The following is a 20,363-nucleotide window of genomic DNA, read 5'->3' as shown; positions in this document are numbered from 1 at the left end:
AAAAAAATAAATAAATCATAATTCGGTCTCTGAATAGTTTATTAGAAATAATGTAGACAATTAAAAAAAATCCCCACCAATTCCAATACAACTTAGGCTTTTCTTCCCTGATCAAAAGAGAAATAAAACAAACAGAATAGTGTATTTAACATTGTTACCCTTTCCTTTTTAATATATACTGTGACAGTGCAAATACAATTTGGTCTAAATGTACAGACTGATGAGAGAAACAATGTACAGCTGTCTACACTCTTCCAAGGTAGAAATGCAAAGGGTCAAACATGCCCAATTGTACAGGACTCTCAGGGAGGGTTAGGAAACGGATGGTCTAAATCATGGGTCTTCAACCTGCGGCCCTCCAGCTGCTGCGGAAGTACACATCCCAGTAGGCTCTGCCTCAGTTTTAGCATGCCTTAATAGCATAACTATGGCAGGGCATGCTGGGATGTGTAGTTCCTCAGCAGCTGGAGGGTCGCAGGTTGAAGACCCATGGTCTAAATGATTAAAGGTCTAATAATAATGTGCTCACAACTTGCAGTTTACTTCATAGAAAATTACATTAGTAACTATCATCTTCAGGTCACTCATTTTAGATAGAACAGTGCTAATGATCCCTATTTAGCATCCACAAATGCGAACTTATCCACTATAAAGGTTCAGCATAATTTTAGTTATCTTATACTGCATGTAAGCAGCTTCATTTACTGCGAGCAGAGGCAGACAACAGCATCATAGGATGTAATACATCTAACAAACGATGGCAGCACTAAACATCACTATCTAATAGAGTATCACTGCGACCAAACTAGCCATATAAACAAAACACATCTTGCACTACAGTAAGCGATGACAAGTGATTTATATCTTATGGACAGTTTTATCAATAACTTAAGTGATTTTACTGTAATGGGAGCTTCCTCCCAATAATCTGAATGTTAAAAAAAAAAGAACTTTCTTTCAAATAGCATGTTACATCTCTGGAGATCAGAACCAGAGTGCTCCTGAGCTTCCGAGGATTCTGGTTCTGCAGCATTCTTAATTTACTAAAAGTTAAATTTTACACAAGTTTGGTTGATCGAAATTATCCTCCATCCTTTATAATGAAATGTGAACGACAGAAAAAAAAAAAACAATGTAAAAACAAAACGCCTTTCCCCCTTACTCAAAAGGGGCAGGATGGAGGCAAAGTCAGATCTGCAAAGTTGTGTACACTTACGCACTGTAGTAAATCAACTTATTAATGAAGTAGGTTTTAGTGCTACTTTTTGGTGTTCTGGGTCCAGAAGACATTTCTTTTTAAGATGACTAAAGTCACTACTAAGTAAAGTGTAAACCTTACATTATAACCGCATGACTCTAAACTAGGCGATATCTCAGATAAAGTGTGCTCTGTAGCAGTGAAGGTTTAAAGATGTCCTGTACAATTGTAAATATCTAACCCCCGATTAGCATCATTCGGTGATAATACACGAACAAGGCTGACTGGAAGTACTCAGTAACTTTATTTACAACTTGGGTATCAGCAACTGTTGCAGAGCGTTGAAATATTCTTTTCACTAATTCTCCCACCCAGCTCCCAAAAACCCAGGATGTTATGTTCTTATTCCAGGTCAGGCATTTCTGCAAGGGGGAGAGGAAAAAAGAGAAAGTAAACAACTGGATATAAGGAAAAAGGTGCACATTAATAAACATGTATTCAATGAATTTAAGGAAGGTTATATTAGGCCAGTGATGGGGAACCTTTGGCACTCCAGCTGTTGTTGAACTATACATCCCAGCATACCCTGCTACAGTTTTAGCATGGACAAATAGCAAAACTGTAGCAGGGCATGCTGGGATGCATAGTTCAACAACAGCTGGAGTGCTAAAGGTTTCCCATCACTGCATTAGGCCAATACCTTTTTTAATACTGCTAATATGTCAAATCAAAGATTTATCTGAACATAGATATATATCTATATTACTAAGCACTTACTTTCATCATCGCTGTCTGGTGAATCCTAAAAAGTGAAATAGCAAAATGAAAAACCAAAAAACCCAATTGTATAAATACAAAAAAAGACATTTAAAAAATAAACGCATGGATTCCCCTATACTAATAGCTGTTTTTTTAGAACATTTTAGTAACTAATTTTGTAAAAATCCTATCTGCTGGAGATCAGGTCACAATAGCAAAATAATTAAAGAGATAGTAACGATACAGGATTAGTACAAAAAAAATGCATTAAAACCAAACCTATGCACTGCCACACTGCTATAGATTCTGATTAATTAGGAGATATTAGTATGCGAGTAGTGTTAAATCATCATTGTATTCATTATATTGTCTGGCACAAAATGTAGTTTGGTGTTTGTTGCCTGACTGTTAAAGTTAGTGTTGATGTAAGTGATGTTGTTTGTGTTGCCTACATTGCAATTAGCTAGACAGAGTGAGCCTTCCAAACCCAGTCACACAGTTGCCAGCTCTGTAATGATTTGTAAATATTAGCACTATTATCATTCGCTTCTCATACTGCTACAAATCCCTTTACATCTTCTTTAGTTGTGTTTTCTGTTTTAGGAATCGTAGTGGACATAACCACAATATAGTAACTCATTGTTACTTTATATCCATGGGCTCAGACACCACTGTTACCTTGAAAAGAACATAGGGGTTTTTGTTTACGCAGCATAAAATATCTGATTCCATCTGGGGGATGCTGCGCACTTACTGATGGGTTAGAGTGTGTGGGAAGGGAGTTTGTCACAGAACCTATAGAAAATGAACTCCTCCCCCCTCTAACCCCTCCCTTCTGCAGCCTGTTCAAGAATTACCTCAGTTAACATTTAGCAAAGTCGAAAGAGAAAGAACAGACCATAACCAATAAATCAGACAAAAATACGGGGAGGGATTGCAGCGTCCCCCAGATGGAATCATAACAAAAATCCCTATTTCTCTTTCATCCATTTGGGGGACGCTGTGCACTTACTGATGGGATTTCCCAAAGCAAGCTACTTAGAGGAGGGAGAATCAGACAGCATAGCCATCTGTAAAACTTGGCGCCCAACAGAGGCAGTCTCCAATCCAAAAGTATGAAACCGGTAGAACTTTGTGAAAGTACGCACGGACGACCAGGTCGCCGTTCTACACAGCTGCTCGACAGATGCACCTCCGCGAACAGCCCAAAAGGCCCCAAAAGCCCTAGTAGAATGAGCACTCAGGGGGTCAGGAACGGGAACAGTAACATAGAAACATAGAATTTGACGGCAGATAAGAACCACTTGGCCCATCTAGTCTGCCCATTTTTTTTTATCCTTTAGGTAAATCGCAACCCTCTTTGAACCTTAATTCCTTGTAAGGATATTCACATGCCTATCCCAAGCATGTTTAAACTGCTCCACAGTCTTAGCCTCTACCACCTCTGATGGGAGGCTATTCCACTTATCCACTACCCTTTCTGTGAAATAATTTTTCCTTAAATTTCCCCTGAACCTGCCTCCCTCCAGTTTCAGTGTATGTCCTCGCGTTTTAATACTTCTCTTCCTTTGAAAAATGTTTCCCTCCTGAACTTTGTTAAAACCTTTGGTATGTTTGAAAGTTTCTATCATGTCTCCCCTTTCCCTCCTCTCCTCCATACTATACATGTTAAGATCTTTTAGCCTTTCCGGGAAAGTTTTGTGATGTAGGCAATGCACCATTTTAGTTGCCCTTCTTTGTACACTCTCTAATGTATTTATATCCTTCTGGAGATATGGTCTCCAGAACTGGACACAGTATTCCAGATGAGGCCGCACCAATGACCTATACAGTGGCATTATTACTTCTCTTTTCCTGCTACTGATTCCTCTTCCCTATGCAACCAAGCATCTGACTTGCCTTTCTCATTGCTTTGTTGCATTGCTTTCCTGCCTTTAAGTCACTTGAAATAGTGACTCCTAAATCCCTTTCCTCCTCCGTAGTTTCCATTATAGTACCCTTGATACTATATTTAGCCTTTGGGTTTTTGAGACCCAAGTGCATGATTTTGCATTTTTTAGCATTAAACTGTAGTTGCCATGTTCTTGACCATTTTTCAAGCCTAGCTAGGTCATCAATCATTTGTTTTACCCCCTCCTGGTGTGTCTACCCTGTTGCATATCTTTGTATCATCTGCAAAAAGGCATACTTTCCCTTCAATACCATTTGCAATGTCACCAAAGATATTAAAGAGAACTGGTCCGAGTACAGATCCCTGGGGTACTCCACTGGTAACATTTCCCTCCATAGATTGCACTCCATTTACTACAACTGTCTGTTCCCTATCCTGCAACCAGGTTCTTATCCATTTAACTATTCTATAATCCAGCCCCACACTTTCAAGTTTATTTAGCAGTCTGCGATGTGGGAGTGTCAAATGCCTTACTAAAGTCTAGATATGCTACATCTACAGCTCCCCCTTGATCTATTATTTTCATCACAGTCAAAAAAGTCAATAAGAACAGTAGAGGATATATAGGCATGTCGAATAGCAGAGGTCACCCAATGAGCCATCGTGTTCGTAGAGGCCAGCCAGCCACGTTTGGGTGCATTAATCAAAATCAACAAGGTATCTGTACAGCGAATAGACTCCGCACGAGACAAATAAATGTTTAAGGCCTTAACATCCAATAATGCCAAATGACTATACTCTATGGAAGAATTCGGAACAAACGCCGGAAGTACAATGTCCTGATTCAGGTGGAAAGCCGACAACCTTTGGCAAGAAGGAAAGCTTCGTACGCAAGACTACTAGATCATCATGAAAAACCAACAAAGGCGGCCTGCAGGAAAGGGCAGTCAACTCCGAAACACGCCCGGCTGAAGCAATGGCCAAAAGAAATACCACCTTACGAGTAAGGAAATGCAGTTCTACAGATTCCAGTGGTTCAACCGGAGGCTTCTGAAGAGCCTTAAGAACTAAAATTTAAATCCCAGGGGGGAACCAGAGGAACTAACGGAGATTGAATCCTGAGCACCCCGCACCTCTTGAAAGAACTTCTGAACCTCCGGAATGAGAGTCAATCTTTTCTGAAAAAGCACCGAAAAGGCGGAAACCTGCCTTTTAAGGGAAGAAAGACGAAGTCCTTTAGTCAGACCATCCTGAAGGAAAGACAACTGGCAAGGTAAGCGGAAGATGTTCGGCGACAACCCACGTTTTTCACACCAAGCAATGTAGATACGCCACACCGTGATGAATTTGAGAGGGGACTGGTTTCCTAGCTTGGAGCATAATTCTCACCACCGGTCGAGATAAACCTTTAGCTCAGAGAATGCTGGATTCAAGAACTATGCCATCAAAGCCAGACGATTTAAATCGTGGTGATTACAAGGTCCTTGTAGAATCTGGTTGTAGAGGTAGACGGAAGGGTTCCCTGGTCACCATGCTGTGCAGAAGAGTGTACTACTGGCAACGAGGCCAGTCCAGAGTCACGAGAATGACCGGCAGACCTTCTCATCGGATGCGCTGAAGTAGTTGAGGGATTAGAAGAATTGGCGGGTATACATATTCCAGTTGAAACCGCCATGGAGCCGTCAAGGCATCGATCTGCGCTGCCTGAGGATCCTGAGTTCGTGAGCCGTACAGAGGCAGTTTTCTGATGAGACGAGACGCCATGAGGTCGATGTTGGATGACCGTGTAACGACTTAAGAAATCTGCTTCCCAGGCGACCACTACCGGGATGTGAACTGCTGAGATGGAATGTGAACTGCTGAGTTGGTCGGAACCCAATGTTCTGCACACCCAATGTTCCTGGCTTTGCAGCTACGAGTTCCACCCTGTGTGTTTATGTAAGCCACCGCCGTGATGTTGTCTAATTGAATGTGTACCGGATGACCCCGGACGCTGGTTTGAATCTGAAGCAGAGCATACTAGATTGCTCTCAATTCCAAGATGTTGATTGGCAACGTTGATTCCTGGCTGTTTCAGAGGACCTGGAAGTGCTGAGATTGAAACATCGCCCCCCAACCCGTGAGGCTGGTATCCATGGAGACCATCATCCAAGACTAAACCGTGAATGGCGCCCCCTTGGTCAGATTGGGACTGTGAAGCCACCAATGGAGAGACTGACAAGTCTGAACCAACAAACGGAACAATTGCAAGTCCAGATGCGGTCACGTTCGAGTCCAACAGCTGAGAATCTGAGCTTGAAGGGGTCAAGCATGGAATCTGGCATATGGCACTGCCTCAAAGGTTGCCACCATCTTGCCCAACACTTGCATACATCTGAGAACTGAGACCATCGGCAACTGTAACAGGGATCGGATTCTGGATTGTAGATCTTGAACTTTGTCCGGAGGCAGAAAAACTTTCCGGCTCCTTGTGTCTAACAAGAGACCTAGAAATACTGTACCATCTTCCGAGAGGGAAGCAGCGAAGAATTTGGGAAATGCACTATCCAGCCAAATGACTGTAGGGTGTCTATTGTGAGCTGCAATTGTTGGTTTAGAAGTGTCAGTGATGGAGCCTTCAGCAACAGGTCAGTCCAAGTAAGGAGTAATGTTGACTCCCTGACACCTCAGTACCGCAGCTATGTGGGCCATGATTTTCGTAAATACACGAGGGGCCGTGGATAAGCCGAACGGGAGAGCTTGAAAATGAAAATGCTGATAGCAAATCTCAGAAGATGCTGGTGACCTGTCCAAATGAGAACATGTAGGTATGCGTCCTTTAGGTCTATGGAAGCCAAACATTCCTCCAGTTCCATGGAGGAGATGATTGAACGAATGGATTCCATTTTTAATTTCTGTACAGAGATGAATTTACACATTTTAGTTAAAATGGTCTGAAACGAAGCGTCCGGTTTGTTTACAAGAAAAAGACTCGAGTAAAAGCCCTGACCCTGCTTGGGAACCGGAAGAATTACTCCGTAGCGTAGTGTAAAAGCACGGAAGAAACCTGAATCAGGGCTTGTCGTCTGTAGGGATCGCATGGGAGAGGAGTGATGAAAAAGCAGTGTGGGACTAGTTCCTTCGAGGTCCAAAATATATCCTCGGGATACGACCCCCGTCACCCACCCAACGTGTTTCAACAGGAGCCATACATCCCTGAACTGACGTAACCGAGCCCCAACCACCAAAGATCCCTCCGGATGCCCCGATTAGTCATGCGTCAGGATTGTCGGCAGGTTTGATGGCTGGCCTACAAGCTGCCTGAGTTCCTTTACCTCGGAACGTGGAAATTGTGAAAAGGCCCGAAAGGACTGGAAACTTACCCTACCTTGAGTTCGAAAAGACCGAAACTTTGTTGGTTTCGGTTTCTGAGGAACAACCAGAAGAAAAGGGCTCTTGCTCCCAGTGGTATTAGAGATGATTTTCTTAAGTTCTGAGCCAAAGAGGAACTCTCCTTCAAAGGGAACGGCTGTTAAAGTATGTTTTGAATCGGAGTCAGTGTTCCAAGCTCGAAGGCAGAGAGATCTTCTTGCTGTTACAGCTGTTACTTATCTGTCAACTTTGTATCCAATTATTTGTGTAAATATTTCATAACTAGTTAGGGATAAAGACATTTCAGGTTCCTTAACCATTTTAATAAACCAGTGGGTTTAAATATTAGTAAAATCAGAGTGGGTATATTTGTAGATTCCTAGATCAGTAACGGTTTATGAAGGAAAACAATGTCCACTGTTCTGTTACAGTTACTAAGATTGAGGTGTCTGTATTAACCTAATGCCCTTTATATCACCCTCTCCCTTATTATACAATATCAAGGTGGATAAGCTTATAGTATTTAGTCAGTGCATCAAATGCCAGACTGGCCCGCCCTCAATCTGTTAAGTAATTCTGATAACTGGTAATAAAGTGCTTAGGTTGTAATCATATAGATATGACACATTAGAGCTACTGTATATCCCAATGTTCTGTGGCAAGAGCAGGAATGAGTGGGTTTCAGGCCACAGGGCTTAGATAGATCCCTGTTTGGAAAGAATTAAAGGTGCTGTGTTTAAATTATGTACATGTGATAGAATTAAATAGCAGCTATCTACTGTGCAAGATTCCCCTCAGTCAGCTTTAAGCATTGCTACTTCATGTTTTTGCAAGGCCAGTTATAGAGAGCCTTGCTTTGTAGAAGAAAAATGTAATAGTATGTTTATAGTTTATTTGGAAAGAGAACATTGCATGGCTATGATTCAGGAGCCACACACCTACCACTTGGGTGTATATATGCAGGAGATGTAAACTCAGCGTAAGTGCTTGAACTTACCACCTGTTTGTATGTTAACACCTAAATGGTGTTGTAAAGTTGTGTGTTTATGTTGACCAGCTACTAAGTTTCAAAGGAAACACAAAAACACAAGACTTGACAACGTGAAAAGTAGGGTTGGCGTATGTATATGTAAGCATCAGGAAAGTCAATTGTACAGTATACTTTATTAATTGCCAAAAGATTGCTGTAGCAATAGGTTTCTTTATTAAAGGTCTGAGCCTCTTTCTCGAGGTAAATCGATTAAGCAGCACATATTATGCTAGAAGTTTCACTAAAATGGTGTCATTTACCCCAAGGCTGGATAGAAGAACCCTTAAATAAAAATCACAATATCAGGAAACCGGCTAGCTTACAAATGACTGTACCATGAAAATCTGTTACTGTAATGCCTGGGTTAAACTGTATACTAATGCACTAGCTGCATATTATTGCACCCTTTTAGCTCTTTAACACTACATAGAAATGTCAACTGAAACTGGTCCATGTCAGCACTACTTGCTCACAATGCATTAGTCCAAACATTAAAAAAGACTTCATTTTTGAATAATACAATCCTATTCAAGTCTTATGGTTTCCCAACCATTACTTTGTTAAGTCATTCGTTTTGTAAACAAGCAGACGGGAAGTCAGTTGCTTTGGAGTCTAATTTTCCTGTCTAAACAGGATTGTTTATGTGCTCAAACAATTATCGTAATTCAATTGTTGTTTGGGAGCACATGCATATCGCGGCCAAACAGAGGGTTTAGCCACCTAGGGGGAGTTGTACTAAGCAGTGATAAAAGTAGAGAAGTGAGTCAGTGGAGAAGTTGCCCATGGCAACCAATCAGAATTAACATAACATTTATCATTTGCATACTATAAAATTATACAGAGCAGCTGATTGGATGCCATGGGCAACTTGTCCACTGGCTCTCTTCTCTACTTTTATCACTGCTTAGTACAACTCCCCCTTAGGTGGCTATCACTGCTTAGTACATGTCCCCCTAAAATCTCTAAACCAGTCTAAACTTCTGCTTTGGGCACCCAAACTCCTATTTCAACGCCTAAAGTGCTGAGCTTGCACCTTAGGAGATTGCAAGAAAAAAAAAAAAAAAAAAAAAAGTGCCCTTCATGGCTGCTGGTCGCCCGAATGCTAGAATAATTGAATTGCTGACATCTAGTGGTGGCCTCTGTTAAAATAATTGAATCGTCCCCAAAATGTCCACTCTCTCAGTCCAGGCAAGTGTTACATTTATTTCCATATTCATGTAGTCAACTAATATCAATTAGTATTTAATTGTCCAAATTAAATACAATACTGGAGGAACTAGCTTATCTAAAGCTTTTGAAACCTATTGTTTCTTCTGTGAAGCCCATTTATCTTAATGTGGTAGTTGAGCTCTCAGAAGTTATTAATGCTTAGCCTATATATTTTGAAATTCTGCTGTAACTGAAAATGCTGAGGGATGAAACCAAATTGTGTGACAGAACAGAATAAGTTGCACCAGATATGGGTATTTTCAGAAGGAATTGGAATTTCTTTAAATAATTCCAAAGGAGTGTTACAAAGCTATACTTTGGGAAAAATATGCATGGTGAAAACCTTACTTTTGAGTGTTGAAAGACAATTTGAAGACAGTGATAAACTTACATCATCTGCACCATCTACTTCTGGTAAGTCTACATCCTCATCTCCTCCCATGTTGTTCATCATCTGTACAAAACAGAATAGCCATTAAAACCAAAAATAAGGGGAAACTATGTATTGAAGAAAAAGTTCACAATTCATACAGACTAAGAAAATAAAGGACTAGGACAGATTTAACCTCTGAAAAGCGGTCAAAATTGGACAGGTCTTCATCAGAGTCATCTTCCCAATCTTTCCAGTTGTTAAAATCCACACTAAGCCAGTTGAGCTAAAAAAAAAAAAAAAATATGAAAGCAATTATTTCTGTATTTCAATAATAATTATGCAATTGATATACGTCAATATACAGTTCACATGCAGTGCTTTGTGCCTTTTTTGCAGAACAAGCCTGCAAGGAAAAAAAGGACACACTGAAAATACCTTTGCTTTCTCTTTTGTCAACCTTGGCCATGACTGTCCGGATTCTGATTTTCGTAAACAACACAGGACAGATCTGTCTGTTCTTTTATGTTTGGACTCCTATTGAGACAAAATAAAAATTTTAATTATGCCTCTCTCAGTTTTGGGAATAAACATGACAGGTAAAGGCAATAAACCGTTACCAAGTTCTGGAAACAAATGGTATTCTCTTGCCCTTTCATTTTTAAAGATCATCCTTGCAGGCCAGCAAATTTAGCAGAGACCTGAAACTCCAAATTAAGAGCTATATATTCTTAAAAGACGTCCACTAAAAAAAACAAACAAAAAAAAAAAACAACCCAATACCCTCAATGATAAAATGATTTACATATAGTTATTTTTTTTAATTGAAAACAAGGTTTTAAATGATCAGCATCTCTGGAGCACTAAACTATTTAGCAAAAAGTGGAAATGACATAAAATAACCCCCAAATTCTATGATAGGCATTAACGGTCTGCAGAGTTCAACGGAAGCAAACACTGGAGTGCGAGATGAACCTAGTGCCATGAGAAAGCAGCCTAGGAAACAGCGATGGCACTGGGGTAGGACGTGGCTTCGGGCATATTCATGGGCTGCATTCTCCAGTGTTCACTCACAGGTACACTCTATTTCCCAAAAAGCAGCAAAGAGATCATTTGCTATTGATATTAATGATAAACTAAATAAAGGAGGATTGGGTGGGGGTGTTAGGGGAGCCCAAACAGCAATGATAGGCCTTCATCTGTGGCCCTCCCAGATGGATAGGTCAGTCTTTTTCTTTGCTTTATGCCTTACCCTCATCAAATCTTACTCTCTGCTCCAGTGGCAGTGTATGTGCAAAATGCTCAAGACATGGGTGCTTTGAGATGAGTTGGGAATGGATGTGGCACGTGGGGTCACCTTTCTTTGATTAAATGTATTCAAGCACTTTTTTTAAACTGTATCCATTTGCCCATAGTTGCTGTAAAGGGACAAACTGTGCGGTTATGTTTCACGCATTCCTTGGAGGGGTTGGGTCAGGGATACCAGCATCGACATGAGCGAGCGCAACAAGCCACTTGTGGGCTCTGTGGCACTTTATGGGTGTCGTGGAAACCCACGAGTAGGAATAGTCCCTGCTAGTGGGAATAGTTCAGATATGCTACTAACTGTGGCATGGACACTGATCACCCATGTTCAGACTCAACAGCAGGATGTATCAAGCATCGTATGCCATGCACCCCGCCACTCATCTTAACTATAGAAGCATTTAGTAACACCGTATGTGTGGAAAAAACCAGCAAAGCACAGCTCTCCCGATATGAGTTGTCCTTTATGAAGCAAGAACTTCTGGATTTATGTCCTTCATGCGGATGACACGTGCTGCAGGGGGACACTGAGGGATCTGATGGATCCCTGTAAGCGCAAAATACGAAGATAAGACCAAAGCCTTCTAATAGCCTACCGGGTGCAAGCTCATAAGCATTTAATTAGCGGTGGATCTCGCTTGCAATCTAGAATCCTCAAGGAAAATGTACTCCAAAAGGGAGAATTCGTCCAAGATATTAGATGCAAGCTTCACAATGTGTGCTGTTTTCCAATGACCAATGCAGATGGCCTAAGCATCAAATAAGAGGTGAAAAATAGGATCTTTTGTCACTTGTCCTAGAGATGCTTAAATGACACTGTGCTTCGAAGAGCTACTGTGGTCCTCTGACAAAGCAGATAAACCAATGGATCCACAAGCGTACCAAATCTCCCCAGAAAAGGTTTCAAAATGCCATAAATAACAAAAAAGTGTTGAATACACCAATACCTTGTTGCCAACTCTCTTAGAGCTGGTCTAGGAGTAAAATAACTGGGTGACTAGATCACATTTATAAAACAGTCGTGGTTTTGCAAGTGTTCTGAATGTTCAAGGCCTAAAGCCATGGCCCTTATAAGACTGAACAGAATTAGTTACAAGTTACTCTTCTAAATGGTCTTCCTTTGCATTGCCTTTCTTACTCAAAGTATTCAACACAATTTGTGAAAAATATCCCCAACAAGGAAAGGTAGCAGAAAATGCATTCCAAAGATGGTTAGGAACAAGGCCCACTTTAGGGAAGTAATTGCTTGGAGGGTTCAGGACTTTGGTGTGCTATTGCAGAAAGTGGAGGGACATGCAGAGCAGACAGTTACTGCAGGCATGTTATTTGCTTACAGGTATAATTATGGACAGCAAAGAAAGGTGGACTAGCAACCTTAGTCTTGAACATGGATTCCAGGAAAATCGGGGGGAAAAAAAACCCCTTTTATTCCACCATAAGTGAGCAACTTGTCATCCCAATAGAAGGACAAGACCTTCTTAGGAGTCCTCTTCATTCAGGTACCAAGGTGGTCCTTGGGAAGATTGGACTGATAAAAGGTGGATTGTCAAGCTGTAAATCCAGGTTTAGTGCTATCTGAAGAATATATCACAGTAAGAACGCCTGTAGAAATTACAAAATTAGATTGACCACTTAGGAGCTACTGTTACAATCACTCTACTTCTGGTCGGCTACTGGTTAAACACTCTTCCTGGCAGCTCCACTTCTGAAGAGTCATCTCAGATGGAAGATACTCTCCAAAGAGAGGATTTTGGTACTTACCAGGTAAATCCTTTTCTTTGAATCCACAGGGGGCACTGGAGAACTCTTGGGATATGGATGGTGCGATAGCAGGGATAGGCACACTTAAATATTTAAATGTGTAACCCTACTCCTCCTCCATACTCCCATAGAGACCTCAGTGTTTTTTACTGAGCCAAAAAGGAGCGAAAGAGAGGATGAACAATGGAGAATTACATATAACATTATAACAACGGACAACTATAAAGTTGACACATAACATTACGGACAACTAGAAGTTGACCCGACAATAGATAACCATCACCTTAACATTTGAACAAGTTGGTGAGTGTGTTTTACCATAAGATCTACTGAACTTACCACAAGTCAGGTGAAACTGCTCTGGGTGGGCGTCCAGTGCCCCCTGTGGATTCAAAGAAAAAGATTTACCTTGTAAGTACCAAAATCCTCTTTTCTTTATCATCCGCTAGGGGTCACTGATGTACTCTTGGGACGTACCAAAGTTTCCCCCGTGGGCGGGAGAGCTGTTTGGCACCTGTAACACTAGATGGACAAAGCTACATACTGATGCTGCAAACGCATCAAACTTGAAAAAGCTCACAAACGTGTGCACCGATGACGATGTAGCTGCACGGCCAAGTTGTGTCGTAGAGGCTCCACGACCTGCTGCCCATGACGTTTCCACAGAACGCGTGGAGTGTGCTGAAACGGATGCAGGTGATTGTAGACTAGCATGAAAGTAAGCCTGAGGAATGCTCAGCTTAATCCATGTGGCCAAGGTCTGCTTGAAAGCTTGCAAACCTATCTCGACTGCATAATAGAGAACAATCTGTTCTACGTATTGTTGATGCTCGGGCTACATAAGTAGGCCAAAGTAGCTGGAGTTCCTGAACCTTCTGAAAAACAGGAACTACGATTGGTTGATTGATGTGAAAAGATGATACTACCTTTGGTAGAAGAGCAGGATTTGTTCGAAGTTCTGCTCTGTCCTCATGAAACACCAAATAAGGTGGCTTGCATGACAAGGCACCCAATTGTGAAACTCGCCTTGCAGAAGCTAAGGCTAGGAGAAAAAAGGTTTTCCATGTTAGAAACTTAACATCCACGTGTTGTAAGGGTTCAAAAATTGAAGACTGTAGAACAGGCCTGGCCAACCTGTGGCTCTCCAGCTGTTGTAAAACTACAAGTCCCATCATGCTTTGCCACAGTTTTGCTATGAGGGAATGCTAAAACTGTGGCAGGGCATGCTGGGATGTGTAGTTTCACAACATCTGGAGAGCCACAGGTTGGCCAGGCCTGCTGTAGAAAATCTAAAACCAGATTCAAGTCCCATGGAGCTGTAGGTGGTATAAATGGAGGTTGAACTCTGAGAACACCTTGCAGGAAAGTGTGAACTGTTTGCAAAAGGGCGAAACGTCTTCAAAAGAAAAATGACAAGGCAGAGACCTGCCCCTTTAGTGTAGATAAACATAGTCCTCCATCTAATTCCATCCGTAAAAATAGCAACAGATGGTATAACTTGAAAGATGATGTCAGAATCTTCCGAGCCTCACACCAACCTATATAAAGCTCGCCAAATTCTGTGATAATGAGCTGTTGTAACTGGCTTCCTAGCACGAAACATGGTTGGTATAACAGACTCTGGAATGCCTTCTCGTCTTGAGAGCTGTTTCAACAGCCACCCCATCAAACGCAGCCATGCTAAATTGTGGTAAAGGAACGGACCTTGTTGTAGTAGGTCTGGAGGCAGTGGAATCGGCCACAGATCGTCTGCAAGTAGACCATGGAGATCAGAGAACCACGCTCTCAGAGGCCAACGACACGCCACTAGTATGACGGTTGTGGACTCACTTCTGATCCGCTTTAGCAACCGATGAAACAGCGGAAAAGGTGGAAACAGATACACAAGGCTGTACGGCCACGCTATTGTGAGAGCATCCACTACCACTGCCTTTGGATATCTTGTTCTGGACACAAACTGGGGTGTTTGATGATTTTGGCGAGATGCCATTAGATCCAGCGGTGGGTTACCCCACCGCTGGACTAACATCTGGGACACTCCTGGATTTAATGTCCACTCTTCTGGACGAAAATGCTGAAGGCTGAGATAATCTGCTTCCCAGTTGTCCACTCCTGGAATGAACACTGCCGACAATATCACTTGGTGACGCTCGGCCCAATTGAGGATTAGAGCAACTTCTCGCATAGCCATGCAACTTCGAGTCCCTTCTTGTTTGTTGATGTATGCGACTGCCATTGCGTTGTCTTACTGAACCTGAACAGTCTTGAGACTGGAGCATGTGCACTGCCTGTCGCAGTGTGTTGTAAATTGCCTTGAGATCCAGGACATTTATTGATGGTAATCTTTCTTCGTCTGATCATAGACCCTGAAGCTGATAATGTAGGACCACTGCTCCCCAACCTCTGAGACTTGCGTCCGTTGTCTGAATTAGGCAATTCCAGACTACGAACAGTCTTCTTGAGATTATGTGGAGCCACCAGAGTAGTGATACTCTGGCCCTTGGATACAACCGCACCATCTGATGAATGTGTAGACGAGAGCCTGACCACTGTGCGAGAAGATCTAGCTGAAAAGAACGTGAATGAAATCTTTCAAAGTGTAGTGCTTCTAAAGACGCCACTATGTTTCCTAACAGTCGAATGCATAAGTGCACAGAGACTGCCCATGGATTGTGAACAAACTGTACTAAAGAACGAATACTTTGTGCTTTCTGTTTTGGCAGGTAAATTCGTTGATCCACCGTATCCAGACTAATTTCTAGGAATTGAATTCCTTGACACGGAGCCAGGCTTGATTTCTTGAAGTTGACAATCCAACCGTGCTGAACTAGTACATTGTACGCCAATAAGGCATGATGGAGTATTTGTTGAGACGGAGCCTTGATGAGAAGGTCGTAAAAGTACGGAACTATTATCACTACCAGGGATCTGAGATGAACGATCATCACATACATCACCTTTGTGAATACCCGAGGCGCTGCTGAGAGGCCAAAGAGTAGTGTCTGAAATTGATAATGGTTTTGCTGTACTGCAAACCTTAAGTACGCCTGACGCGGTGGTCAAAAACTGGAATGCGTAAGTACGCATCCTTGAGATCCAGTGAAATGAGTATTTCTGTGGTTATAAACCTGCAATCACTGACCGCAGGAATTCCATCTTGAAACTGTAGTAAGTCACGTATTGATTGAGCCCCTTTATGTTCAATATCGGTCTGACCAAGCCGCCTGGCTGTGGTACTGGAAAAAGATTGGAATAATAACCTTGACCCCGTTGGTGAACTGGAACAAAACTGCTGAATCAACTAGAGACTGAATCCCGATCTACAGAACCGCCTTTTTGTCTCCTGACACATGCAGGCCTGCTTTGGATATATTGTCTTCAAAAACCCACAAAGGTGGTAGACAAACACTATTTTGCAACCTTTTGAACACTAAATTGCGTATCCACCAATCTGTGGATGTCTGAAATCACAAGAAGTGAAACATCTGAAGAGGTGCTCCCACAACTGAAGATCAGAGAAGGCTGAAAGCCCGTCATGCCACTGGCTTGTCAGCGGCCTTTGTGTCCTGACGACGGTTAGTGGTTTAATGAAAACCACGTCCTCTACCACGTCTACTCTGTATAGTTGTTCCTGTAGAACGGCCTCGAAAGGACTGAGGTCTAAAAGATTTGAACGCTGGTCTAGCGTATTTCCTTTTAGGAACTGGTGCGGTAATGGCAGGAAAACAGACTTTCAATCCGTAGCCTGAAAATATAAGAATTTACTCACCGGTAATTCTATTTCTCGTAGTCCGTAGTGGATGCTGGGTACTCCGTAAGGACCATGGGGAATAGACGGGCTCCGCAGGAGACTAGGCACTCTAAAGAAAAGATTAGGTACTATATCTGGTGTGCACTGGCTCCTCCCTCTATGCCCCTCCTCCAGACCTGAGTTAGGGAAACTGTGCCCGGAAGAGCTGACATTACTAGGAAAGGATTTGGAATCCAGGGTAAGACTCATACCAGCCACACCAATCACACCGTACAACTTGTGATAACTATACCCAGTTAACAGTATGAATAACAGCTGAGCCTCATTCAACAGATGGCTCAGAACAATAACCCTATAGTTAAGCAATAACTATATACAAGTTTTGCAGAAGTCCGCACTTGGGACGGGCTCCCAGCATCCACTACGGACTACGAGAAATAGAATTACCGGTGAGTAAATTCTTATTTTCTCTGACGTCCTAGTGGATGCTGGGTACTCCGTAAGGACCATGGGGATTATACCAAAGCTCCCAAACGGGCGGGAGAGTGCGGATGACTCTGCAGCACCGAATGAGCAAACTCAAGGTCCTCCTCGGCCAGGGTATCAAACTTGTAGAATTTTGCAAACGTGTTTGATCCCAACCAGGTAGCAGCTCGGCAAAGTTGTAAAGCCGAGACCCCTCGGGCAGCCGCCCAAGAAAAGTCCACCTTCCTCGTGGAATGGGCTTTTACTGATTTAGGATGCGGCAGTCCAGCCGCAGAATGAACCTGCTGAATCGTGCCACAGATCCAGCGAGCAATAGTCTGCTTAGAAGCAGGAGCACCCAGCTTGTTGGGTGCATGCAGGATAAACAGCGAGTCAGTTTTTCTGACCCTAGCCGTCCTGGAAACAGATTTTCAGGGCCCGGACTACGTCCAGCAACTTGGAATCCTCCAAGTCCCGAGTAGCCGCAGGCACCACAATAGGTTGGTTCAAATGAAACGCTGATAACACCTTAGGGAGAAATTGGGGACGAGTCCTCAATTCTGCCCTGTCCATATGGAAGATCAGATAGGGGCTTTTACAAGACAAAGCCGCCAATTCTGACACACGCCTAGCCGAAGCTAAGGCCAATAGCATGACCACTTTCCACGTGAGATATTTTAGCTCCACGGTCTGAAGTGGCTCAAACCAATGTGATTTTAGGAAATCCAACACAACGTTGAGATCCCAAGGTGCCACTGGAGGCACAAAAGGGGGCTGAATATGCAGCACTCCCTTGACAAACGTTTGAACTTCAGGCAGTGAAGCCAGTTCTTTTTTAAAGAAGACAGACAGGGCCGAAATCTGGACTTTTATGGATCCCGATTTTAGGCCCATAGTCACTCCTGACTGTAGGAAGTGCAGAAATCGACCCAGCTGAAATTCTTCTGTTGGGGCCTTCATAGCCTCACACCAAGCAACATATTTTCGCCATATGCGGTGATAATGTTTTGCTGTCACATCCTTCCTAGCTTTTATCAGCGTAGCAATGACTTCAACCGGAATGCCCTTTTCCATCAGGATCCGGCGTTCAACCGCCATGCCGTCAAACGCAGCCGCGGTAAGTCTTGGAACAGACAGGGCCCCTGCTGTAACAGGTCCTGTCTGAGAGGCAGAGGCCAAGGGTCCTCTGAGATCATTTCTTGTAGTTCCGGGTACCAAGTCCTTCTTGGCCAATCCGGAACGATGAGTATAGTTCTTACTCCTCTTTCTTATTATCCTCAGTACCTTTGGTATGAGGAAGAGGAGGGAACACATAAAGCGACTGGTACACCCACGGTGTCACTAGAGCGTCCACAGCTACCGCCTGAGGGTCCCTTGACCTGGCGCATTATCTTTTTAGCTTTTTGTTGAGGCGGGATGCCATCATGTCCACCTGTGGCCTTTCCCAACGATTTACAATCAGCTGGAAGACTTCTGGATGAAGTCCCCACTCTCCCGGGTGGAGGTCGTGCCTGCTGAGGAAGTCTGCTTCCCAGTTGTCCACTCCCGGAATGAACACTGCTGACAGTGCTATCACGTGATTTTCCGCCCATCGGAGAATCCTTGTGGCTTCTGCCATCGCCATCCTGCTTCTTGTGCCGCCCTGTCGGTTTACATGGGCGACCGCCGTGATGTTGTCTGACTGAATCAGCACCGGCTGGTTTTGAAGCAGGGGTTTTGCCTGACTTAGGGCATTGTAAATGGCCCTTAGTTCCAGAATATTTATGTGTAGGGAAGCCTCCTGACTCGACCATTGTCCTTGGAAGTTTCTTCCCTGAGTGACTGCCCCCCCAACCTCGGAGGCTTGTATCCGTGGTCACCAGGACCCAGTCCTGTATGCCGAATCTGCGGCCTTCGAGAAGATGAGCACTCTGCAGCCACCACAGCAGAGACACCCTGGCCCTCGGGGACAGGGTGATCAGCCGATGCATCTGAAGATGCGATCCGGACCACTTGTCTAACAGATCTCACTGAAAGATCCTTGCATGGAACCTGCCGAATGGAATTGCCTCGTAAGAAGCTACCATCTTTCCCAGGACTCGCGTGCAGTGATGCACCGACACCTGTTGTGGTTTTAGGAGGTCTCTGACCAGAGATGACAACTCCTTGGCCTTCTCCTCCGGGAGAAACACCTTCTTCTGTTCTGTGTCCAGAATCATACCCAGGAACAGCAGACGCGTCGTAGGAACCAGCTGCGACTTTGGGATATTCAGAATCCAGCCGTGCTGTTGTAGCACTTCCTGAGATAGTGCTACTCCGACCAACAACAGCTCCCTGGACCTCGCCTTTATAAGGAGATCATCCAAGTGCGGGATAATTATAACTCCCTTCTTCCGAAGGAGTATCATCATTTCGGCCATTACTTTGGTAAATACCCTCGGTGCCGTGGACAGACCAAACGGCAACGTCTGGAATTGGTAATGGCAGTCCTGTACCACAAAACGGAGGTACACCTGGTGAGGTGGGTAAATGGGGACATGTAGGTAAGCATCCTTGATGTCCAGTGATACCATGTAATCCCCCTCTTCCAGGCTTGCAATAACCGCCTTGAGCGATTCCATTTTGAACTTGAACTTCCTTATATAAGTGTTCAAGGATTTCAAATTTAGAATGGGTCTCACCGAACAGTCTTGTTTCGGTACCACAAACATTGTGGAATAGTAACCCCGTCCCTGTTGAAGGAAGGGAACTTTGATTATCACCTGCTGGAGGTACAGCTTGTAAATTGCCGCCAGTACTACCTCCCTGTCCTGGGGAGTAGCTGGCAAGGCTGATTTGAGGTAACGGCGAGGGGGAGACGTCTCGAACTCCATCTTGTATCCCTGAGATACCACTTGTAGAACCCAGAGATCCACCTGTGAGCGAACCCACTGGTCGCTGAAGTTCCGGAGACAGGCTCCCACCGCACCTGGCTCCACATGTGGAGCCCCAGCGTCATGCGGTGGACTTAGTGGAAGCAGGGGAGGATTTTTGTTCTTGGGAACTGGCTGTATGGTGCAGCTTTTTCCCTCTACCCCTGCCTCTGGGCAGAAAGGACGCGCCTCTAACCCGCTTGCCTTTCTGAGGCCGAAAGGACTGTACTTGATAATACGGTGCTTTCTTAGGTTGTGAGGGAACCTGAGGTAAAAAAGTCGACTTCCCAGCTGTTGCTGTGGATACGAGGTCCGAAAGACCGTCCCCAAACAATTCCTCACCTTTATAAGGCAAAATTTCCATGTGCCTTTTAGAATCAGC

General features: G+C 43.6%; 1 protein-coding gene across 1 annotated transcript in view; it reads right to left on the bottom strand.

The window, feature by feature from the left end:
• Positions 1 to 21: 21 nt before the first annotated feature.
• Positions 22 to 20,363, bottom strand: part of PTGES3 (prostaglandin E synthase 3) — a 121,208-nt gene continuing 100,866 nt past the window's right edge. The window contains exons 4-8 of the mRNA XM_063952541.1: positions 10,247 to 10,345; positions 10,005 to 10,094; positions 9,830 to 9,892; positions 1,976 to 2,000; positions 22 to 1,620 (exon numbers count right to left, since the gene is read on the bottom strand). Of these exons, the coding sequence (XP_063808611.1) occupies positions 1,601 to 1,620; positions 1,976 to 2,000; positions 9,830 to 9,892; positions 10,005 to 10,094; positions 10,247 to 10,345 (297 nt within the window). The 3' untranslated portion in view covers positions 22 to 1,600. The remainder of the gene's footprint in view (positions 1,621 to 1,975; positions 2,001 to 9,829; positions 9,893 to 10,004; positions 10,095 to 10,246; positions 10,346 to 20,363) is intronic.

This window comes from Pseudophryne corroboree, chromosome 2 (genome assembly GCF_028390025.1).
Source record: "Pseudophryne corroboree isolate aPseCor3 chromosome 2, aPseCor3.hap2, whole genome shotgun sequence".
NCBI lineage: Eukaryota > Metazoa > Chordata > Amphibia > Anura > Myobatrachidae > Pseudophryne > Pseudophryne corroboree.
The sequence above is the reverse complement of the archived record's forward strand: the minus strand, read 5'-3'. Positions and strand labels throughout refer to the sequence as shown.